The sequence below is a fragment of the Arachis ipaensis genome, chromosome B3 (genome assembly GCF_059453495.1).
Source record: "Arachis ipaensis isolate K30076 ecotype BB chromosome B3, ASM5945349v1, whole genome shotgun sequence".
NCBI classification, from domain to species: domain Eukaryota; kingdom Viridiplantae; phylum Streptophyta; class Magnoliopsida; order Fabales; family Fabaceae; genus Arachis; species Arachis ipaensis.
Genome location: NC_142438.1, coordinates 17,464,212 through 17,489,806, shown reverse-complemented (window position 1 = coordinate 17,489,806; position 25,595 = coordinate 17,464,212). Strand labels below are relative to the sequence as shown.

Here is a 25,595-nt window from a genome sequence, read left to right as displayed (position 1 = left end):
ACAGAGTTGCTTATCTTTTAGTTTACAGGTTTTACTATTTCTTTTTAATTCACATAGTGTCCTTTAAATTTGACACCTCATGTCTTTTATGTGTTAATACTTGATAAAAAATTCTATCCTAACAGCAGAATTTCTCTTAATGGAATTGCACCTTTAGCAAAAAATACTAAATTGGACTTTATTTTTTAATGCAAAATAAAGATGATTGAGCTATACTTAACTAAAAAGTAACCGAGACATATCAAAGACAAATGAGCCTTGACTTTTACAATAGGAGTTTCATGTTCCATATCTAAAATAAACCAACTAAACAAAAAGGAATTCAAAGATTATTTAATAGATAAAGCAAAAACATCATACAATAATATATTACAAGAAAAATACATATTCAGCCACACTTTTTTTAGGCTACATTTGAAAAGCGTAGCCTATTCTAGGAATAGGTTACGCTTTTCTCCATGTTTCTTTTTTGTAGGAGAATAGGAAACACATTTGTGACATCACTTGAAAAGTGTCTCCTTAGAAATTATAAATATCACTTATAAAGCGTAGCCTTATCTTAAGAGCTATGGGTTCACTTTTTATACCAAGGAGTGCGCTTTTGAAGGTAACCTATTTGTCAGGTTTCAGGTGCGCTTTAAAAGTGTTGCCTAATGTATCTCAGGTCAAATGTCCAATACTTAGTACATTTTTTTTCACTTTATAGCAAATAATATACAAATTAAACACTTAGCCAAATCAAATGAAACGAATGTGTACGTAACCCTCACCCTTGTTAGCTTTTCCCTTCTTCTTCGCGCCACTCATCACCCCAAATCAGAGAAGACTCACCACTCACCACTCACGGCGTCACCACTCACCACTCCAGGAAGACTCTGCACTCACTCATCTTCACTACTCACCACGCCGTCACTCGTCTTCACCGTATTGTCGCTTTTCTTCGCTGTGCGCTCACATCAGGAAGACGCTATGCTCAACTGAAAGCCTCTCTTCATTCGCTCACCATCGTCGAGAAGGTATGCACCCACTTTTATTTGGTTTCTGAAATTTGAGAGTGTAGGGTTCCGATTTAGGGTTTTAATTTGGGGGTTTGGTACAATAATCTGTGAACTCATGAATTGATGATTATAAATCAAATTTAGAATATGATAACTAATTCCATTTTAAATCTTTCTTCTAATTCGGAAGACTTCCAAAACCGGCAAGCTACTGGTGAAACAGATGAGGAAGCTTTTGAGTCTTTATTTGGAAAAGAACAACCAGGTCGGGTTAGGTGCTATGAAAGATCTGTTACACGAAGTGACTTAAAAAAGCATGCAGAAATTTCTGAACTCAAGCAATAACACCAAGAGGAAGTCACATCTTTGAAGGCTGAACTTGGAGATATGAAGGCCAAATAGCAGCACCAAGAGGCTGAGCTTCATGGATTGCGAAACATGATTAAGTTACTAGTTCAGCGATCTGAACCTGGAATGAGGTCGGAAGAAATTGAAGCTTTGTTATAAAATGCCCAACACTCTCCAATTGATGCAAATAGCACTCATGGATCAATACATATTTCAAACATAAATATAGTATGACCAGTTTTTTCTTATTCCATAATATTTGTTTATATATTGTTAATTGTTAATAAGGATTCTGAATATCTTCTGTTGAGTTTAAAATTTTTATTTGTTAGAACTTACGAGGATGCCAAATCTTTTTAATTTGAACTGAAATTGAAGGAGATCATGGAAGCTGTGATTTGATTTTTTCGGTTTTGTTTTTTCATTATGTAATTTTATTATTATTGTTATCAGGGTGGACCAATATATGTGGCTTCTTTTGTGCCTTTGTGTTGCTCCAAGGCCGTTGTTGTGTTATTGAATATACTATTAGATACTCTGTTTTAGTGCCTCCTTATCTATACTGGGCAAAGTTTGAGCTTCTTATAATGTTAAAATAAAAAAGGAAGAAAAATATTATTGTTGCTTGTCACTTGCACAATGCACTTGAGTTTCTGATTTTAGTTCCCATTTAGTATGAAGTTGTGTTAGTTGGTTTTTTAATTATGTCCTTTATGGTGACTTATAGTATCCCCTTGAATGTGATTGTTGTTTTAAAGCAAAAGGGTATACAGTACTTTGGTTTATTTAAATTTTAATTCAAGCATAATATTGTTTTGTTTCTTATTTTATGTTTTTGGTGATATGAAAAGAAGATTAGTTTGAATTATCCTATATTGCTCTAATATTGTATGTGTTATTAATATGTTAATTACTTTTTTTGTGTTACCTTTTCAAATTATAATTATTTTTCTATATAATTATGCAGGATAATTTTAAAGATGTAAATGAAGATTGAGAGGTTTATCATGATGGTTTATTGACAAAGATGGAAATTAAAAGATGTATGGTTGATCATGATGTCTTTTATTAGAAGATACATTTATATGATATAATATTTTGATTTTTTCTAATTTATTAGTAGTAAACTCTAAGTGCATTATATGAGAATCAGAGTATGCTTATTCTAGTTTGAGATGTATGAATACTTAAAATTATGATCATCTCAATATTTTTGGTTCATTAAAATTGCGGATCTCAAAGAAGAAAAATCAATAAACAATGCAAAAGCTATATAATATACATATTGATATGAAATACATACTTGCAATAAACATGAACAGATAAGTTAACCTCAATTTGAAAACCTATTATAATTCGCATAAAACCATATTCTAAATTGAACAATATAATCAATTTGCAATATAATCGATAAGCCAACAAAGATAGGTAATATCAATTCAACCTGCAACATAATCAATACTAAACAAGCACAACAACATATTGAACATTGAAGAGGATAAAAATTAAAAAAGAGCTTTTAACTTACCTGAACTACCAGTGAAGGACAGGAGAAGAGCAGCAACAATCCAGATTCCAGAACTAGAGAGGTAGAGTCAGAGAACCAGAGACAAAGAGGCAGAGCCAGAGAATCTTGTAAATCACAACCGCAAAGTGACACCCACACAATCCAGCCACCACCAGTTTGATTTGACAACAATGGTAGCAAACCTTACGGCGAGTCGGTGACACTCCAAATTGGGAATTTTGGTTGTGCAAAATTGAAACTTCAGAGGGATAGAGAGATAGATTCAGAGAGAGTCAGAGATTGAGAGACTTGAGAAAGGTGAAATTTTGAAATTTTTGCCATAGAGATAACCTATAAAGTGATGAGGAAGGTTAAGAGATTAGAAAATTTACTGCTAGTCTGCTAGGGCTCCCCATCTTCCATAGTCTTCTATTCAGATTGGGCCATTGGGTTGGATTGGGCTGCAATCAGGGCCAAAAAAAGAGCTTCTTCCATCTTGAATGCAGCATCACGGCAAAAACGGCGATTCCGGCGGCTCTGCGTTTTTGCGCGACGATTCCATAAGATGCAGATGAGTTCTGGACGAGAAGCAAAACTGACACGGAGAGAAGACGCAAAATCATGAAATCATGCGTTTCCACGAGTTGAAATGCGATTTTGACTACCTTGTACGTATCTGCTATTTTTTTGTACATACTTATTTATATTCTGGTCCAAAAATATAGTCAGATCCAAAATAAATAAATTTTAATTAAAGAATTAGACTCGGTCCACATCCACCTGACCTTATAAAGATCGGACACAGCCACTAGAGAATGGTCCTATTTATTCGAATAAATAACCAACTCCTAAGATATCTCCCACTCATCTAAAAGGGAGATCTCAAAAACTCCTTAACAAAAGGAACGGTTATTCACCATCAAAAGTAGAACTACTCTAAAAGGTAGTTATCAATTCTACTATAAACACAATGACACCCTCAGATATATTTAAAATCTAATCTACTAAAAACCTGCTTAAAACCATTGCTAACTTAAGTATTAGAGTCTCTTGCAAGTACCACCTCCCACCTCCTCACGAAGAACTCGGACGGCGGCACCTCGGCACCAACAAAAGCCCAAAAGGAGTCTGGACCTCACGTCAGTCCCAAAAGCAACCTAATTTCAGGTAACCCTCGAAATATTGGCGCCGTTACGGGGGATCTAGAAGTCCATACCCAAGCATGGCGGGAAATTATCCCAAAGATGGACATACAGTCTTCAAATATGAACCAGAGTACCATAATGACAACCGAGCACTCATGATACTCCCTCAACCAAATAGAGCAACTGACCCTAATGGGGATGGGACATCGAAAAACCCTTAACCCAGGAGAATTAACTCAAAGATACATCCACTGGAGAATAAGGAACTCCCGCACCCAACAGAGAATATGGGACTCATACACGGGCACCAAGGACGACAAAAGCAACTCGAGCAGGAGATAGAGCGAAAAAGAGAAGTTAAAAGAGACTTGTGAAGAGAGGTGTGACGAAGGAGAGAACCAGAAGAAAAGCTTTTGAAGTTAGAAGCTGACCTTCAAAATCGGAGCAACCATGCAGATCGAGAGGAAAGTCCTTTTGGAAGAGAAGATCCGTTCATAGAAGAGATTAGGTGGGCTAGGGTTCTTAGGAACTTCAAAAGCGCCAACATGGACCTTTATGATAAAACGACTGACCTAAGACACCATCTCAGTAACTTTAAAAGTTGGATGTATTTGGCTGATGTGTCCAATGCGACCCGCTGCAAAGCCTTCTTGACGACATTAACCAAGACATCGATGAAGTGGTTTGATAGTTTACCACCTAGGTCGGTAACCTGTTTCGATGATCTTGTAAAAAAGATTCAAGTCTCCTAGGGGTCAAGTAAGAGGTCGGGAAAACTCTCTGAGCTTATATGGAAAGATTGAACAAAACTTACTTGGAAATTCAAATTTTACCTCAAGAGGAAGTAATAATGGGCTAGTTAATGGCCTCAAAGAAAGACCATTTTCTCAATCCATATCAAAGTGACACTTGACCTCCTTACACGAGGTACAAGAGCAGACAGAAAAGTATATCAATAAGGAGAAAAATGTCTGACTCAGAGAACCGGCTCCAAGACAAAATCCTTCTTGTCAAGCTCGGGATAAGGAGAAGGAAACAAAGAAAAAAGATGAGTACAACCAGGACAAACCTCGAAGCTATCATAACTATACTCTTGTGCGAGTTTCCTTTGTTGATATCTACAGAGAGATCTATCATACTGAAAAACTACTACCTCCTTGTCCTATCAAGAACAAGAAAGATGGAAGTCGGACGGAATACTGTGAGTATCACAAGATATATGGACATTCCACCAACAATTGCTATGACTTAAAAAATGTGATAGAAAAACTGGCTAGAGAAGATCAGTTAGAAAGATACCTTGCAGAAAGGTCGGACAATCCGAGAAAAAGGAAGAGCTACGATGAAGATAGTGGTCGACGAGATCCGCCACTACAAACCCCTAATAGACATATTCACATGATAGCTGGAGGTTTTGCAAGAGGCGGGGTAACTAAGTCTTCTCATAAAAGATATTTGAAAGAAGTTTATCAAGTCGGAGAAGAATTCGAAGTTCCCGACTTATCCACAATCTTATTCCCTAAAGAGGATGCTCAAGGAGTGACCCCCGGCTATGATGATCCCGTTGTGATTACAATGATACTCGCTAATGTAAACCTCCACAGAACTCTGGTAGATCAAGAAAGCTCGGCCGATATATTCTTCAAACCTTCCTTCGACGAGCTCAAGATAGAAGAGAAAGAGCTAAGAGCATATCCCAACACTCTTTTTGGGCTAATAATAACCATCCCTAATGTGCTTTCGGGCTAAGAACTACCCTTCAATGTGGTGCCTACAACATCCCTCATGTACCTCTTTCATAACGTACTCTGTCTGATCGAGTTGCAAACATTTCAGTAAAGGTTGATTGAGCCCTCTCTTGTATAGTTGCCCCTGAACCACTATGTATTTGGCGGCTTCCCTTTTCACGAGCTTTGCTTCTTTTGCATTCCCCGATAATTCAATTCCTACCAGGAATCGCTGGATCGGGCCGATCCAGGAAGGTGGTTCCTGGTAACCCTGTGTTAAGCCCAGGATTACTGATGGCTCATTCACTAAGTCCTAAATGAGAGATCGGTTTTTTGCTCCGGGCTTGGTGCTAGCCAACTTCAACAAGAGGTCGGACTCAGGTGTTTTTCTTCCTAGGGACATGTTGAACAATCACTTCTGCAAAATACCCACACAATTGCCTAGTTTTTTCCAAGTACTTTGCAGCAATGGATTTTGAACTTGATACGCCCGTTCACCTAGGTTGTTACCATCTGGGAGTCGCTGTTGATTTCAAGTCTTGCCACTCTGACCTATTTTGCTAGCATTAAGCCCTTAATTTAATGGATTGCTCGTAAGTCACTCTTTCTGAGTTTTCTAATATTATCCCAACCCCCCAAATGCTTGGTTGGATTCTCTGTCAACATGAAGCTTCCACCGTGAATCCGGGGCCTCGGGTGTTTTACCGACCACTTCTACCAAAAATTTGACCATTGTTTGGGCTTTGATAGCATGATGGGGCTCATACTGAATGTTGTACCGAGACAACTCTATCGCCTAGTCGGTTCTCACCGTGATCGAGTGGTCCTAGAAATTATGCCTTAGCCTCTAAGAGGATACCAATAAAGCGAAAGCCACCTTTTCCAGCCTCGTGTACCTCAATTCCACCCCTTGGAGCACTTTTCTTACGAAGTACACGGGTTGCTACTGTTTTCCTTCTTCTCGTACTAACGCAGCAGCCAAAGCTTCTTCTATTACTGCTAGATATAGGTATAAGGGCTCCCCTTCTTTTGACTTTCTGAAAACTGGTGGCTCTGAAAAGATTCTCTGAAAATAGTTAAAGGCCTCATCGCAAGATGGGCCCCATTCAAAGGCCATTTCTTTTTTTATCAAGTTGAAGAATGGCAATGCTTTAGCGGCCGACGCGCCGAAGAAACGGGATAAGGCTATCAACTTCCCTGCGAGTCTTTGCACATCTTTTACACACAAGGGACTTGTCATGTGAAGGATGACTTCGTATTTGTCCGGGTTAGCTTCTACCCCCTGGATGATCATGAATCCCAAGAACTTCCCTGCTTTCATGGCAAAATAGCATTTCAAAGGATTCAACCTCAAATTATGTTTTCAAATGGAGTTGAAGATGACCTACAAGTCGGCTACCAGACTGTCCGGCTCGACCATTTTAATTAGCATGTCGTCAACGTAGACTTCTACCGACCTACCTATGTGGTCCTTGAAGACTTTATTCATCAGCCTTTGGTAGGTTTTTCCCGCATTTTCCAGGCCGAACAGCATGACCTTGTAACAATACGTTCCCCCTGGCGTTATGAACTCCATCTTCTCCTTATCAGGTTGGTGCATCAGGATCTAATTATATCTTGAGTAAGCGTCCATAAAGCTAAAAAACTTGTATTCTGCCGATGTGTCCACTAGGGCATCTATGTTGAGGAGAGGAAATGAATCCTTTGGACAGGCCTTATTAAGGTCCGACTAGTCCACGCATATTCTCCATTTTATGTTTGCATTTTTCACGAGAACCACATTTGAGATCCAAGTAGAGTAGTCTAGTTCCATGATGTAACCGGATTCCAATAAACTAGTCGTTTGCTTGGCTATTTTGTTTGCCCTTTTCGACGACATTTTCCTCCTCCTCTGCACGATAGGCTGCACCTCCGGTCTCATAGCCAGCTGGTGGGACATGAAATCTGGGTTTACCCCAGGCATGTCGACTGGAGTCCAAGCAAAAATGTCTCTGTTAGCTCAGATGGCTTCGATCAGAGGTCATTTTACTTCGTAGGGTAGGTTATGATTCCCGAATGTGAACTTGTCTTCTGTCTCCCCTACCCGAAACTTTTCCAGGTCGCCTTGGGGATCGGGCCTTGGCTGCTCATCAATCCTAGCATCCATGTCTGCCAAGAACACACCGGCTGCTTTCTTGGACCTCTTTCATAAAGACAAGCTAGCGTTCTCGTAAGCGACAACCATCTCCAGGTCTCCTCGAATCATCCCTACAGACCCATCATTTGTTACAAACTTTATTGTCATACAAATGACTGCAAGTAGGTCGTTGATTATTCTTCTCCGAAGGATGACGTTGTAGATCGTAGAGTCTCTCAAGACTACGAACTCAGCCAATGCAGATTTTTTACTTGCTCCGAAACCCACAAAGATCGGCAGAATGATGGAGCCATTGGGCTTGATGTAGTTGTCACCCATGAAGGTGGTCCTTGAGGTCACTTTCCTTCAGTCCCAGGGCGTCGAACACGTTTTGAAACATGATGTTTGAGTCTGCCACTATGTCGACTAAAATCCGCTTGACTAAGCTTGTCCCGATTCTCGCCGTGATAACCATGGGCAAATCTTCTGGGAGGTCGTCACACCACTGATCTCCCGGGCCAAATGATATTTTAGGGAGCTCTCTGGGAGGAACCCTCTCCCCAGATGCCACGGCCAGTATCTTAGCATCTTTCCTTGCTACAGACTTTGACTTTGGTGGGGCATCCCTGCCAAATACTACATTCACTACCACTATAGGGGTTGAGTCTGGGTTCTCTGGGGGGGGGGGGTCTTGCCTCGGCTTGACCACCCGAGCACGATCTTGCTTGGAATGTTCCCTTTCCTTTCTTCTCAGCTCTCGGATGAACCGCAAAAACTCACATAGTTTTCCTTCCCGGATAGCTTGTTCTAGGGCATCCTTCAAATCAAAGCAATCCTACATCTTATATCTGAATCTCTTGTGGTAGTCGCAATAGAGGTTCTTATTGCCTCTCGTCCAGTCCTTCAACTGCCTTGGTTTAGGCAAAATGCCCCTATCCGTGATTTGCTGGAACACTTCCACTATCAGGGCAGTCAATGGGGTGTAATTGTGAACTTCCCTATCTAGGAAAAAGGCTTGAGCTATATCCCCGACGCCATTTCTCTCGGGGCGTCCCTCGGCTTCTCCGGGTTGACATCCTGGCGAGTGGGCGGGGGACTAGCTGCCGTTTGTTAGTGGCTACCACCTGGCTGACCTCCTCATCATTTATATACTCTCTTGCCATGCACTATATCTCTTGCATTGTCCAAACAGGCTTGGTAGTCAAGTGTTTTCGGAAGTCCTTATTTACTAGGCCGTTCGTGAGGCACAAACTGACCAAGGAGTTTGTGAGGCCATCAATCTCCAACAATTTGTCATTGAAATGGTCTAGATACCTTCTAGTGTGCTCACCTATCTATTGTGTTACCCCTAAGAGGTTGATTGGGTGTTTTGCCTTAGCGATTCGAGTGGTGAATTGGGCCAGAAATTTCTGAGAGATGTCTGTGAAGACGGTTATAGACCCTTGTGGGAGGGAGTTGAACCAGTGGATTGCCGCCCTGCTAGAGTTACAGGGAAAGCACGGAACTTGATCGCGTCTCCCACGCCTTCCATATTCATTTTGGCTCGAAGGCTGTGATGTGCTCTTGCGGGTCTTTGGTGCCATCGTACCTCATGTCCATCGGCTTATCAAAATTCTTAGGCAGTTAGACTTCGAGGATGGAGGAGTGACGTTAGGATTTTTGCCAGTAAAGAATTTTATAAAAAAAACAGTCGCGTTGTAGATATAGTCTCTAAACCAACAGAAATCCCTTCGTACAAACGTTTTTGGTTGTCACAAGTAACAAACCCCTTTGAAATTGATAACCGAGTATTTAAACCTCGGGTCGTCTTCTCAAAAAATTGTAGGGAGGTATGTTCTTTATTATTGGTTATGAGTTTATAAATTGAGGTTTTGGAGTTTGGGCAATGGGCACATGTATTTTTAAATAACAAGTAAAATAAATTAATAATAATAAAATTTCTTGGCAAGGTATGAAGAACTGGAAGTCCTATCCTGGTTATCCTTATCAATTGTAATGAGAATTGGATTTTTCTCCCACTTTGTTAACCTCTAACTATGAAGGTAAGTTAAGTGGATGAATTAATTTTTATTCCTCAGGTCCTAGTCTTTCCTTGGGAAAGGCTAGAGTTATTGAAACTCGAATTAATTCTTGAAGAATTCCAATTTTTAGTCAACAATGAGTTTGATAACTCAAGTGTCTCCAACGACTCAACCAAAGCCAAAAAGGAAAAAATTCAAATTATTTATATAATAAATAAAAGAGAGAACAATCATAAATCTGAATTACCTCAATTAGCACTAATAAAGATATCAAATGTAACATGGAAGAGTTCATAAATTAAATTAGAAAAATAAATAAAAGGAACATTGAACCTGGGATTGAGAGTCACTCCTAAAACTAAGAGAAATCCTAAATCCTAATCCTAAGAGAGCGGAGAGAACCTCTCTCTCTAAAAACTACATCTACTCCTAAAATTGTGAATGTGAAAGCTTGATTATGAATGGATGCATTCCCCTACTTTATAGCCTCTAATCTGTGTTTTCTAGGCCAAGAACTGGGTCAGAAACAGCCTAGAAATCGCTGGAGAAGAAATCTGCCACGCTGGTTTTTTGTCACTGCGACGTGTCCGCATAGAGCACGTGATCGCCTCGCCTAGCGTCAGAGAAACTATGGCATATTATATATCAAATTGAAGCCCCGGACGTTAGCTTTCCAACGTAACTGGAACCGCGTCATTTGGACCTCTGTAGCTAAAGTTATAGCCGTTTGAGTGCAGAGAGGTCAGGCTGGACAGCTTTACAGTTCCTTCAACTTCTTGTATTCCTTCCACTTTTGCATGCTTCCTTTCCATCCTCTAAGCCATTCCTGCCCTGTAATCTCTGAAATCACTTAACACACATATCAAGGTATCTAATGGTAATGAGAGAGGATTAAACATAGAGAACTTAAGGCCAAAGAAGCATGTTTTCAATCAAAGCACATAATCAGGAAGAAAAATGTAAAACATACAAATAGTATGAATAAGTGGGTAAAGAGTTGATAAAATCCACTCAATTGAGAACAAGATAAACCATAAAATAGTGGTTTATCAACCTCCCCACACTTAAACATTAGCATGTCCTCATGCTAAGCTCAAAAGAAACTATAAAGAATGAAGAGGAATGGTAGAATGTATGAAATACAACCTATCTATATGAATACAACTATATGCAAAATGTTTCTATCTACTTGGTTTAAAAGTAAATAAATTCTCCAAAAATAAATATGAACTGGATTTCACTAATTCAAATCATAAAAATGAAGTACAAATAGAATTGCAAGAAGAAAATAGCTCATGAAAGCAGGGAACAAGGAATTGAGCATCAAACCCTCACTGGTAGTGTATACACTCTAATCACTCATGTGTTTAAGGTTCGATTCTCTCAATTCTCTACTAACCTTGCTTTCTAAGGCTTGCTTTTCATCTAATAATCAACAAAAATTTATTGCACAAATACACAAATCAAGAGGTCTTTTAGGGGTTGTAATGGGGTTAGGGTCAAGGTAGGATTGTATTTGGTCAAGTGGACTAAAATCTGAATCCTTAATTAACTTAAACTTTTTCCACCTAACTTAAGACAATCCATGTAATCAAAGTACAAAACCTAACTGTCCATTAACCATGTTTTCCACATATTCATGCATTCTAATTTCAAGTACAGTACATATGCATTGCTTTCACCACTTACTTTAGGGCATTTTGTCCCCTTTTTCTTATTTGCTCTTTTTCTTTTCTTTTTCTCACTTTTTTTTCTTTTTTTTATATTATTTTTTTCTATTATTTTTTTTTCAATGCATATGATTAAATTATTGAATGCATGAACATGTCCTAAACATTTCTTTCACATTTTCATAAAGATATATAACATACTCAATTCTCAAACCAAATATTTTCAAATTCAACTTTCCCCATACTTAATTCATGAGCACTCTCACTAGTCTAAGCTAACCAATGATTCAAATTAAGGACATTATTGTTTTCCGCTTAGAGTTAATGATGTGCTAAAGTAAAGAACAAAGGGGTATAATAGGCTTAGCATTGGCTTGCAAAGAATAATGAAAGGGTAAGGCCATATGGGTATGTAAGCTCAGTGAAACAAAGGCCTTAATTATGTAAGTGTATGCATACATCAAATAATGGAAATATAGAATTAATCAAGACAAAGATCACAATTTTAGAGAGAAAAATATACACCAAAAATAAAATATTGGTTGATAAAATGCAACCAATCAAATAAGCTCAAAATCTCACTGGTTTTGTGTGTTCGAGCTCTAAACCATGTTTCAATATAATATTTCTTCAAACAAGTGTAACATTAAATTTTATTCAAATTAGTGAAATGCTCTAAAATGTTTCTTGAAAAAGAAAATATTACTTCAACCAAGTGGTAAAATATGCAAAAAATCAAACAAATATACAAATGCAACAACTAACAAGGAAAATAAACCATTGGTGTTGAGATGGAAGAGTAACTAACCCATGGAGATCGGTATCGACCTCCCCACACTTAAAGATTGCACCGTCCTCGGTGCATGCTAAGATGTGTAAGTGGATGGGTTGTTCCAACTAATGCTTTTCTCTGAAGATTTTGCAGATGGACTTGTTTGTCTCCCCATGTAAACGTCTTCCGGTTCCCTTTCGGGTGGCCATCCTGAAAGAAAAAGGGAAGAAAAGTAACCCAGAAATAAAGATAAGAAAATAAATGAAGTATGGGTGGGTTAATGCCAATTGATAAGGGTCTCATTTACATGGAAGCTTCAACATGTACGTGAGAAAATAATAGAAGCAATGGCATACCAGTGGTACAAAATTTTTGCAACAATGAGGGAGAGTGTGGGTAAGGAGAGGTAATGTAAATTCATGTCAATGCAAAATTGATATAGGTATAAAAGATTGGCATTGATTTAAATAAGATTATCTAACTAGAATAAAACAAGTTACTAAGCACCCAAAATAATTCAAGAGAATATGCAACAGTTAAATAAGAACATTTGAACACCAATGGTAAAATAATAAATTTAGAAAATAAAAATATACAAAATTAAAATGCAATGAATGAAAGTATGCAAATAAATAAAATAAAAGATAAGAAGAATGAGAAGGGAAAGAAATAAAGTAAGAAAGAAAGAAGAAGAAAGAAAAGATAGAAGAGATTAGGATTAGAAAAGAATAGACAAGATAATTGGCGCTGATTTGGATAAGTTGTGCGACGCAGGCGACGCGGACGCGTGAGTGACGCGGTCGCGCAGATAGTGCTTCTATGAAATGACGCGGACGCGTCATCCACGCGGTCGCGTGGATCGATCTGTGCCATTAGCGCGAGGGCAGCCGCGCGGTCGCGTAACTTTCTGTTTGAAGCTCATATTGCCAAATGTTTGGGTGACGAGGTCGCGTGGGGGACGCGATCGCGTGGTGGACCAATATTGGGATATGACGTAGACGCGTGGGGCACGCGTTCGGGTGGTAAGGTCTGTGCGTCTAGCGCCAGTCCAGCATTACTTCAGCTCATCTTTCGGCCATGCACCCTTTTGACGTCGATTTTCAGGTCACGCGGCCGCGTGGGTGACACGGTTGCGTGGGAGGCCAATGTTCCCACCTGACGCGGACGCGTCAGCGACGCGGTCGCGTGGGGTCAAATTATGCTAAATGCGCACCTCCAGCCACGCTGTCACGTGACTCTCTGTTCACTTTTCTTTTTCCCAACGCACTGGTGACGCGGACGCGTCAGCGACGCTGCCGCGTCGCGTGCGTGTTTTTTTTTTTAATCTGAAAAAATGCAGGATGCATTGTTAATATGAATGCTATGAACAATTCCAGGTTCAATGAAATAAAATAAAATAAAACTCAAAAACAAACAAAACGAAATAAAATTAAAATTAAAATTGAAAAATGAACGATCATACCGTGGTGGGTTGTCTCCCACCTAGTACTTTTAGTTAGAGTCCTTAAGTTGGACATTTGGTGAGCTCCCTGTTATGGTGGCTTATGCTTGTATTCATCCAAGAATCTCCACCAATGTTTGTGATTCCAATGGCATCCGGGGTCCCAAACTAGGCGCAGAAAGCCTTCAAGTAAGTTAAAGCAAGTGACAGAGCCCCAAGAGTGTTGATTGCCAGAATGAATTCCGGGGTCCCAAATCTTGCTTTTGCACCCATCTTCTTGTTGATCATCATGATTCCATCCGAGTGGTTCAACTTTATAATTCTCACTGAAGCGTCCAAACAACTTCCTAGACCCATTCAATTGAGCTTTACACCAACCTTTGCGTTTAAACTGAAAGCTTCCAACCATAATGAACCTTGCAGGACAATTCTTACCACTGACCATCTTCCTCTTACTCTTAATGCCACAAAGAGCTCTAAGTTGACCATCCGTCTCCAGTAGCCCATATTCAAGTGGGATTAGAAAGCTAAGGGATATGAATTTTACCCACTTGAATGTTGTGAAGGATGATGGAAACTTAGGGGGAGGGGTCTCCAATAACTTTGGCAAGGTGATTCCAAGCTCCACTCCCTTGTGCTCTTTGACAACTTCCACCTATTTGCAAGCTTCTTCAATTTCAACCTCTTCCTCTTGGTAGCTTTCTTCCAATTCAATCTTTTCTTCATTGCTCACCAAGGGCATGGGAGGCTGTGCTTCTTCTTCTTTAATCTCCATCTCTTGATCGACCTCTTTCAAGTCCTTAGTCATGATATGCATTGGAGGTTGTACACCCTCCTCAGCATCAATTTCAATCACCTTGGAATGAGGTTTTATAACCTGACTTTCCCATGGAGGTTCAGCATCTCCTAAGTCTTTAACCACTTCTTCCTCTGCAACTATTATGGCTTCCTCCACTTGTTCCAATACAAAGCCATGTTCCTCATTGTCCACCGAAGTGTCTAGTGTCTCCTTCATGCTTTGCTCTTCTTTTGATTCACCACATGTAGCCATGGGAGTTTTTTGAGTGCTCAGATATTGGGAAGCTATTATACTTACGAACTCGCCTAAGGCGGTCGCGAAATTTAGCACACTCTTATTCATCCTTTCTTGCCTTTGAAGAATAACACGAAGTCTGTCATCCATTGGAGGTTGGGGTGGATATGAGGATTCATTGGTTGGGAGAGAGGATTCATAATAGGAAGGTGGTTCATCTTAATAATGACATGGAGATGGTGAATATTAAGGTGGTGGTTCATGAGAGTAGTTGTGTTGGAAAGGTAGTGGTTCTGTGTATGGTTCATTTGGTTCATAAGGTGGTTGGTATGGTGGATACGGGTTAGGATCATATGGAGGTGAATGGTTGTAGTTGGCTTGTGAGTGTGGTGGTTCAAAGGTATGTTGAGGAGAGGGTTTATAGGCATATGGTGGTGGTTGTTGATAGTTCATTGGAGGTGGTTGTTGCCATGAGGGTTGATCAAATCCTTGTGGCTCCTCCCATCTTTGATTGTTCCAACCTTGATGCCTGTTCTCATTATAATTTCCTCTTCCTGCAATATAATTGTAACCAGACTCATAGCCAAAGGGGTGAGAGTTCATAGTAGCAAATAAAATTAAAAACGAAAATAAAAATAAATTTTAAATTAAAAGGTTATTTAAATTTTGAATTTAAAATTTTGAATTTTGAAATTTGATTTTTGAAATAAGATAAGATAAGATTTTGAAAAAGATATGATTTTTGAAAAAGATTTGAATTTTAATTATTATTTTTTTTAAATTTGAATTTTGAAAATTGAAATTTAAAATTTTGAAATTTGAATTTTAAATTTTGAATCTTTGAATTTAATGAGGAAAGAGAAAAACAATAAAATGACACTAAACCTAAAATTTTTAGATCAAAACGAAGAAAATAACTAAGAACAACTTGAAGGTCAAGATGAACACGAAGAACAACTTGAAGATCAAGATGAATACCAAAAACAAATTTTTGAAAAATTTTTAATAACTAAATAAAAACCAATAACCCCTTAATTTACGAAAAAGCAAAAATAAAAACAAAAATAAAAGCAAATAAACAAGCAGAAAGCAAATATTTATAATAACCAATAATAAGGCACACGTTTGCAATTCCCCGGCAGCGGCGCCATTTTGACGTTAGGATTTTTGCCAGTAAAGAATTTTATAAAAAAAACAATCGTGTTGTAGATATAGTCTCTAAACCAACAGAAATCCCTTCATACAAACGTTTTTGGTTGTCACAAGTAACAAACCCCTTTGAAATTGATAACCGAGTATTTAAACCTCGGGTCGTCTTCTCAAGAAATTGCAGGGAGGTATGTTCTTTATTATTGGTTATGAGTTTGTAAATTGGGGTTTTGGAGTTTGGGCAATGGGCACAGGTATTTTTAAATAACAAGTAAAATAAATTAACAATAATAAAATCTCTTGGAAAGGTATGAAGAACTGGAAGTCCTATCCTAGTTATCCTTATCAATTGTAATGAGAATTGGATTTTTCTCCCACTTTGTTAACCTCTAACTATGAAGGTAAGTTAAGTGGATGAATTAATTTTTATTCCTCAGGTCCTAGTCTTTCCTTGGGAAAGGCTAGAGTTATTGGAACTCGAATTAATTCTTGAAGAATTCCAATTTTCAGTCAACAATGAGTTTGATAACTCAAGTGTCTCCAATGACTCAACCAAAGCCAAAAGGAAAAAATTCAAATTATTTATATAATAAATAAAAGAGAGAACAATCATAAATCTGAATTACCTCAATTAGCACTAATAAAGATATCAAATGTAACATGGAAGAGTTCATAAATTAAATTAGAAAAATAAATAAAAGGAACATTGAACCTAGAATTGAGAGTCACTCCTAAAACTAAGAGAAACCCTAAATCCTAATCCTAAGAGAGAGGAGATAACCTCTCTCTCTAAAAACTACATCTACTCCTAAAATTGTGAATGTGAAAGCTTGATTATGAATGGATGCATTTCCCTACTTTATAGCCTCTAATCTTGTTTTCTGGGCCGGGAACTGGGTCAGAAACAGCCTAGAAATCGCTGGAGAAGAAATCTGCCACGCTGGTTTTTCGTCACTGCAACGCGTCCGCATGGATCACGCGGTCGCGTCACCTAGCATCAGGAAAACTATGGCATATTATATATCAAATCGAAGCCCCGGACGTTAGCTTTCCAACGTAACTAGAACCGCATCATTTGGATCTATGTAGCTAAAGTTATAGCCGTTTGAGTGCAGAGAGGTCAGGCTGGACAGCTTTGCAGTTCCTTCAATTTCTTGTATTCCTTCCACTTTTGCATGCTTTCTTTCCATCCTCTAAGCCATTCCTGCCCTGTAATCTCTAAAATCACTTAACACACATATCAAGGCATCTAATGGTAATGAGAGAGGATTAAACATAGAGAACTTAAGGCCAAAGAAGCATATTTTCAATCAAAGCACATAATCAGGAAGGAAAATATAAAACATGCAAATAGTATGAATAAGTGGGTAAAGAGTTGATAAAATCCACTCAATTGAGCACAAGATAAACCATAAAATAGTGGTTTATCAAGGAGTGAAAAGGAGTAGCGCTGATCATGACGGGATCTCGGCATTTCCTTTTCCTCTCTTTCCTGCGATCCCGAACCTTTGACTTATCTTCGGATTGGAGGAGGGTGTGACCGTCAGTTTGGTCGTACCCATTATCCTTTTCCTCATTGTGCCGTCAGTCTTTCAATCTCTTCAACGGAGACCGGATGCGAGAATGGCTTGGATGAGCCTCTGCGCGCAAGCGGGAGTTTTGGTTGTGCTCATGGTGGTGGCGGTCTCATGCTGCCAACTCCCTCTTGAGGTTCTGGACCTTGTGTCTGAGCTCTTGCATGATCGGAGAGTTGTTGCTATCAGTACCCCCGAACGGACGCTTTTCTCGGGACCGGTCATGGGAGTTGTCTTGGCCAGAGGGGGTTTGTCGGTGCCTCCGAGAAGTTTCCATCCTCACCCTACCCATGAGGCGACCCCCTTGGCATTCGTTGTACCCACCTTCTCCTAGCTCGTCCTCTGGGTGAAAGAAAGCCTCCATAATAAGCTCGTGTTAGGTTGTCATAGATGGCGCCAATGTTTGTGAGTTCATCAAGTCGGTTGAGGAGAGATCGTTGGAAGTGAGGATCAGGACCTGAATGCATGAGCCGAGATGAGGAATCGAGCGTCTAAGGTGTCGGATGGTCGGTAGGTGGGGCCACCTTCAAGGACACTCCGATGCCAAAGTAAGAGTCTATACAATAAGGTGGCTAATTAAGGTGTTAGTGATGTACCTTGGGAGAGGGGTAGGTCCCTCTTCTTTATTCCTATCTTCTCGGGTGGGCCTTCCTCGTGCCAAGACCCAACCCTTTAGATGCTTCCGCCAGATAGCAAAATCCATTGAGGAGAGCAGAGCACGTGCATGGTGTCACACTGTACGGATGAGGAGTAGATCCGCTTGGTAGACCTTCAGCTGTTGGGCTGGGCCAAAACAATTTGGTAAGCTGGAAAAGATAAAAGAAAACTTTCGACGAAAGAGAAAAGTCAAGTTTACGGCAAAGCAGCTGATAGATTTTAAGAAAGCTCCAAGAATTAGGATGGAGTTGAGAAGGAGAACTTTACAAAGACCAAGAATCTCAGACTCAAACTCGGTAAAAGGAAGGCACACCCCTAGCCCGGTGAAAAAACACTCATACATGTAAATAAAATGGCATCCCAACTTGTCAAGTCAGGGAAAATAGATTCTCTCCTCAGGATCAGCTACTACGATCTCATATTTATTTTCATCTTTCTGATCTCTACGCAACCTATACTATCTACCGAAGGTCTCAGCATATTTATTATCAATAATAGGGAGAGAAAAAAGTACGGTTATATCTACCCAATCTAGGTCGGACGGGACTTTTGACGACATGTTGAGTATTACTTAATGAGACATAAAGTTATACCTACAAATACAATAAAATAAAATCATCACTACAAGTCGGCAAGTCAGGCAAGACAAATAAAACCATTCTAATAAAGCTACAAGAGGTCGAACCGGTTCCAACAGTCACAAAAGAACTTCAAAAGTTCTTAAAACCTCTTATGAACCAAAACATCAAACAACAACACTACAAGATGAAAATGACACCATTTTTGGAAGGAATAAGCAGCACCATTTGGGGACACCACAAGGCAAAACCCCTACTCAAATGCACAGCAAAGAAATAAAATATTCAAATAAAGGAAAACAACAAAGCAATCATGAAGAGCATACCAACAAAAAGTTGTAATCACTTACATAAAAGAGATGGTACCAGAAGCATATCACCCAGAACACAGATATAGAAAATAAAGTAAAAAAAAGTGAAAGAACCAACCTTAAAGGAATACATAGCGGAAAAATTCTCGAAAACAACAAATGGACGTACGTTCCAAACCCTTTGAGAAATTGAAAACGAAAGCATAAATTCAAGATAGAGAAATCTTGAAAACAAGAACGGTTGCAGCGAAGAAGATGAAAAGCTTGAAAAAGGAGAGTGATGATCAAAAAATGTTTCAGAAGAAGCGAAAAAGAAGAAAGAGAACAGGTTTGGGGTATTTATAAAGGTACCGGGGGCAAATGGGTAGTTTTTTCCCTCCTCATTAATGGCGTGCACGGTTACCAAAGTAACTGTAGAGAAACGTGTAAATGACTATAGAAAAACTTGACGCTACGAGTTTACGAAAACATGTCGAGTATCCCACCTAACCCTAGGAAGGCGACGTGCCCGACGTGATGCACTAACACACAAGAAATCATCCTAAAATGCTCAAGCAGGGACACTATTCATACCCTAACCCAAAAACATAGCGAGACCCAAAATGAATAAGTTCCAATTAAGGAATCAGACTCGGTCCACACCCACCCAACCTTATATATGTTAGACATAGCGACTATAGACTGGTCCTACTTATCCGAATAAGTAACCAACTCCTAAGATATCTTCCACTCATCTAGAAGGGGGATCTCAACAACTCCCTAACAAAAGAGAACGGTTATCCACCATCAAAGGTGGAACTACTCTAAAAGGTGATTATCAATTCTACTATAAATACACCGACACCTTCAGGTATATTCAGAATCCAATCTACTAAAAACCTGCTTAAAACCCTTGTTAACTTAAGTATCGGAGTCCCTTATAGGTACTACCTCCCACCTCCTCACGAGGAACTCAGGTTGCGGCACCTCGACACGAACAGAAGTTGGACGCTGCTCAAAAGGAGTATGGACCTCACATTCAGTCCTAAAAACAACCTAGTTTCAGATAACTTTTGAAACAATACCCTTTGTTATTGTCCTTTTTTTTTAATCATTTCTCTTCTTTTTTCTTCGACACATCATCATTATTTTCTTCTTCTTTTTTTTTCTAAAAAAGAAACAAAATGAAAAAGAACAGAAACAAAAAAATGTATTGGAAAAGCAACAAAAAAAAAAGAAGCAAAACAAATTGTAGCCGTAGAAGAAAAAATTATTTTTGTAGCAAAAATATTTTGTTTCGCAGCTAAAAATTTCTGTATTTTAAAATTTTTTTATAAAGAAAGAGAAAGAGAGATAATAAAAAAAAAAAGAAAATATGCAATTTATACGCGTTTTGTGTAAATGATTTTTGTTAGGCTAATTATTAATTAATTCAATTTGATTAGACTTAGATCCAGTTTGGATAAAGAGTTTAATTAAATTCTTTTTGATAAAATAGTTTAAACAATAAATAATTATATTAAAAGTAGTTTATAAATAAGTTATTTTGTATTTGAGTTTTTAGCTCTAAAAAAGTGCTTATTTTATAAAGATGTGATAAAAAGTAGTAGTATTATGAGAGAAGTCATTTTTTTTAATTTCTCTATAAATTCTTAAATAGCTTCTTAGAAAGCTGTAATTTAATTTTAAAAATTATACCAAACATTAATACTACTACTTTTTATAAATCAAAAAGCTCAAAACCAATTACTTCTAAAACTTTTCAACCAACCCTTAATTATTCCAAATGCTTATATGTGTAGCAATATCAAAAACTTGTTTTAGCTACGTAATTGTACAATTTATCAGCCACCAAACTATTTTCCTCAAAGGAAGGAAAAAAAAAACCAGAAAAAAAATCCGTAGTTAATTTAGCTACATTTGAGTCGAAAATCCAACTCATCCAAACAATCTTGATTAGTTCGTTTGAAATTAATCAAATAATAAATTTTCATTACGATTAAAAGTATTTTATTGGGGAAGAGTTTAGATAATATAATGTACTAACATACGGTCTTGTCTCTGTATTTTTTTTTCTCAAAACAAAATTCAAACATGACCAAAAAAAAATATAGAGAATCAATTTAGTTAGCTAACTTTAAGATTTAAAGTTAAAAATTTATAAATTAAATTCTAAAATTTAAAATAATTTTAAAAAATTGATTACTTAATAATACTCAAACCTAAAATAGTAAAATGTCTTTTTTATACAAGTCTTTTGTTTCATATTTTTTTTTTATAATTATTCAAACGGATTAATCCCATATCAAAACAAGCAAGTTCAAATCAAACCTCCAACCTCACTAATAAAGCTTTTGGCACAAATTAATAAGTGTCGTCTCTTGTATTATAAAATCCTTGGACAATTGATACCCTTATAAAAGCAAAACATCAACAAAAATAAAACATAAATGTGGCTTGGTAATCGTATTCGTATCATATAATATCAATTAGGCTGGACTAGACATTTTGGATCTTATATTTAGTCATATTTAAGTGTTATTTATAAAACAGGAATATTTTAAAAACAATTGCTGGAATAGCTCAGTTGGTTAGAGCGTGTGGCTGTTAACCACAAGGTCGGAGGTTCAAGCCCTCCTTCTAGCGTTTTGTTAAATTCAAACATTTCCTCAACTTCAATTTGTTTTTTGTTGGAAGTAAAGTCAACAAAACTAAAACTCTCTAGCCCTGGAATTAGCCCAACCAAAAACAGTAGGCCCATTAAAAAATAGACTCACAAGTTCCACCAACATAGCTAACATGAAACGTAGGCTTACGAAATCAGTCTCTCAACAAAAAACTAAGAAAGCTATTTTCAGTGTCTGCTTAGAGTACGTCAGATGATAATGGTTTTACTGTCAAATTTTTTTAGTTCTATTGGAATATTATTGGAGAAGAAGTGCATAAGGTAGTGGGCAGTTTTTTCGTCGGTAGAAGAGTGCTCATAGCCTTCAATCACATCTAAATCTGCCTAATACTAAAAATTCCAGATACTAAAGACACAGGTCACACCTATTAGCCTCTCTATTGGATTAAATTCATAAAATCCTAACTCAATTCTGAATACAACGTAGAATGGAATGAAGAATGACTACTCAATAATAACAGAATGGCAATGTATGGATTGATTTTAGATTCTATGTTTCTAACCTTATTTCTTTGTTTGAGGAATTGCAAGAGATTTTTATTTTATGCAAATTTAAATTTTATTTTATTTCTTTTTTAATTGCTCTTATAATATTTTTTACAAAATAAAAGTTCTTAACATATTTATATTTTTAGTCTACCACTTAATAAAAATATATAAATAAAAATAAATATACATAATATTAAATATAAATTATCTTTTGTGAACAACCACGACATATATTTATATATTTATTTTTTAAATTTTATGTTAGTTAAAATGATATTATCATGATTTTTTTTTGGGCAATTTACCATATTAAATAAACAGGCATCTAAATTTACCACAATACATATTTTGTAAAATGGATACCGAAATGCATTTTTTCATAAACAATGTAAACCGCGACAGGGGTCCCGTAGTTTATAAATGCACGTAATTCATTGCAGGGGTGTCGTTTACGCTCAAAGCAACGCAACACATAATCCGCGGTAGGGGTATCGCGGTTTATGTGTGTTTTGCAAACGTGCATAAACTGCTACAGGGGTCTATCGGTTTATACTTTGTCAAATTCCCTTATATATACCCCTCAAGATAGAGAAGGGGGCATTTGAGGTGAGTCATTTTCACACTTTCACAAATGGATAGTGAGGAGAGCTTGTTGGTTCTAGTCCACTGCTCTGGTAAAATAAAAAAAAAAATAACAGGCATGGTGTTAAGTTCACTGATAAAGAATCGCTGAGCGTGTTTATCCGTTCGATTGATACTTTGTCGGATCTAAAGAGGAACATATTGCAGAAGGCATGGTTGTGTGGGGTTAAGTCGGTGAAGAAGGTGTTCTACAAGATTCTGAGGGCGGTCGTGTCAAGTGGTATGCAGTATGAAACATTTTTGATAGGGTCGGATGAAGACATGGAGGTCTTGTTTCATTGTCGGCGGAGTTTTTCGGAGGTGAGAATACACGAGTTGTTTGCCAAGTTGGAAGACCGTGTTGACAGTTCAGGGGCTTCAGCGCCAAATCCCCAGTCGACGACGGTGGGGGTGCTTCTACTTTGATGCCTATCGTTGCAGCCAGTTGTCTCTTAGCTGCACCTCCACTTGTTCTAGGACCGGCAGCTAGAACACCTGGTTTGATTACTGGTCTTGTTGGAAGTGGTGAGCTAGATCACGTTGAGGACGCGATGCGGGAAGATGATTCGGACGATGAGCCCGATCACATATCGGGGGATAGTGAGGAGGAGACTCCGATGGTCCCACCTGCACCTCAGGGGCCATCCAGTGCTGGGTCCTACCAACAACCGCCCCATTTCTCAACGCTGAACCTGGAAGCAGTGAGTCAACAACAGGATGAGGCACACACCTTCGGAGGCCAAGGATTACACGAGGGCAATGCTCCTGGAGAATTTCAGGTTGGCCAATCTTTCCATACGAAGGAGGAAGCTGTGATGAGTGTTAAGGATTATAGCATTCGTCGTGGAGTTCAGTATCGGGTTATAGAATCAGATCATCTGAAGTATGTTGGGAGATGCAAGGAGTTTGGAAACAGCTGCACGTGGATGATCCGCGTGGCATTTCGCCAGCGCAAGGGTAACTGGGAGGTTAGAAAGTACAATGGAGCCCACACTTGCCTGGCCACTTCGATTTCGAGCGACCACCGACAGCTCGATTACCACGTGATTTGTCCAAGGATATATCCGTTGATTAGGGCGGATGTAACGGTTACGATAAAGGTGTTACAGGAAGCTACTGAGTCAACCTACGGATTCAGGCCTAGTTATAGGAAGGTATGGAAGGCAAAGCAGAAGACAGTCATACATATTTACGGGGATTGGAAAGAGTCGTATGCCGAGTTGCCCCAGTGGATCCTTGGGATGCAAGCAACGATGGACGGTTTCGAAGCTTTGTTGAAGACTTCTCCAGTGCGTGTAGGTGATGAGGTTGATGAGTCTACATAGTACTTTTATCGACTTTTCTGGACATTCCCTCCATGTGTTGAGGCTTTTAAACATTGCAAGTCACTAATCAGCATTGACGGTACGCATCTGTATGGAAAGTATGGCGGGACTTTGCTTCTGGCTATTGTGCAAGATGGAAACTCGAATATATTGCTAGTTGCGTTTGTACTTGTTGAGGGGGAGAATGCTGAGTCGTGGGCCTTTTTCTTATCCCACTTGCGTCAACATGTGACCCCACAAGAAGGGATTCTGGTGATCTCTGACAGACATAACGACATTAAAGCTGCACTAAAGGCACCAGACAGTGGTTGGAAACCGCCTCATACATATCGAGCGTATTGCATTCGACACATCGCAGCTAATTTTGCTCTCAGTTTCAAGGGTCAGGATGCAAGGCGGATGCTCGTGAATGCGGCGTATGCTAAGACTGAGGCCTAGTTTGACTACTGGTTTGATATTATGAGGACTGAGAATCCGGCCATGTGTGATTGGGCCAACCGACTTAAGTACGATAAGTGAACCCAACACCAGGATGGAGGCAGACGGTTCGGCCACATGACGACGAACATATCGGAGTGTGTCAACTCTGTATTGAAGGGGACACGGAATTTGCCGGTTACTGTACTTGTGAAATCCACATATAGGAGGTTAGCAGAGCTTTTTGTCGTCTGAGGGTAGACAGCAGAGGCACAGTTGGGATCAGGACAACTGTTTTGCCAGGCACTGGTCAAGGCGATAGAGTGCAACTTGAAAGATTCAAGGTGCTTCACGGTTACTCTGTTTGACCGACATCAGTTTGAGTATACCGTGGCTGAGACGATTCCTACCGGTAACTTTTCGCTTGGGACGTATCGGGTTTCCCTCAGAGATCGCACTTGTGACTGCGGGTACTTTCAAGCTCTCCATTACTTGTGCTGCCATGTGATTGCATGCTGTGCTCAATCCCGATTAGATTGGGCTACGTACGTCTATGAGGTTTATACCATGAGTAAGGTATTCAGCGTATAACAGATGGGGCTTTTGCCCCCTATTCCAGAGGGTCTGTGGCCACCGTACGCCGGTCTTACAATCGTTCCTGATCCTAACATGAGATGTGCCAGAGAAGGGCGACCCATGAATGAGGCTGATACTAGTCGGCCGAAGCGATGTGGGTTATGCAGACAGACAGGACACACTCGCAGGACTTGCCCTCAGCGAGGATCCTCCCTAAGTGCCGAGGCATAGGTGTCATTAGGTCATCATGCTTAGCTTTCATTTTTCTTTTCTTATTTGTGTTCTTTTTTCCTGTTTTAGTTGTACTTACTGTTAAGTAAAATTGTACTTTCTGTTTTAATTGTACTTATTGTTCCCATTTCTAATTTTGTTAGTAATTCTATGAGTTCAAGAGACTAATTTCAATTAAATCAAAGCAACAACCTATGTTGCGCCATACATAAAAAATGCAAACC

At 38.8% G+C, this 25,595-nt stretch overlaps 1 protein-coding gene and 1 non-coding gene across 2 annotated transcripts; both read left to right on the top strand.

Annotated features, from left to right (window-relative positions):
* The first annotated feature begins 21,598 nt into the window (after positions 1-21,598).
* Positions 21,599-21,672, top strand: TRNAN-GUU (transfer RNA asparagine (anticodon GUU)). The gene has a single exon. It is a non-coding gene; the product is annotated as a tRNA-Asn (tRNA).
* An 896-nt stretch (positions 21,673-22,568) lies between these two features.
* On the top strand, positions 22,569-24,585 carry LOC107632712 (uncharacterized). Its single transcript, XM_016336377.1, has 4 exons — positions 22,569-22,627; positions 22,900-23,143; positions 23,191-24,146; positions 24,219-24,585. The coding sequence occupies exons 1-4, from the start codon at positions 22,569-22,571 to the stop codon at positions 24,583-24,585; spliced, it is 1,626 nt and encodes a 541-aa protein (XP_016191863.1).
* Positions 24,586-25,595: the final 1,010 nt, after the last annotated feature.

Excerpts from the sequence above, each read along its gene's own strand:
- LOC107632712 (XM_016336377.1), top strand. The coding sequence starts at position 22,569 with ATGCATTTTTTCATAAACAATGTAAACCGCGACAGGGGTCCCGTAGTT. Across the intron at positions 22,628-22,899 it reads CCCGTAGTTTATAAATGCAC|GCATGGTGTTAAGTTCACTG; the intron begins GTAATTCATTGC and ends AAAAAATAACAG. Across the intron at positions 23,144-23,190 it reads GTCGGCGGAGTTTTTCGGAG|TTCAGGGGCTTCAGCGCCAA; the intron begins GTGAGAATACAC and ends CCGTGTTGACAG.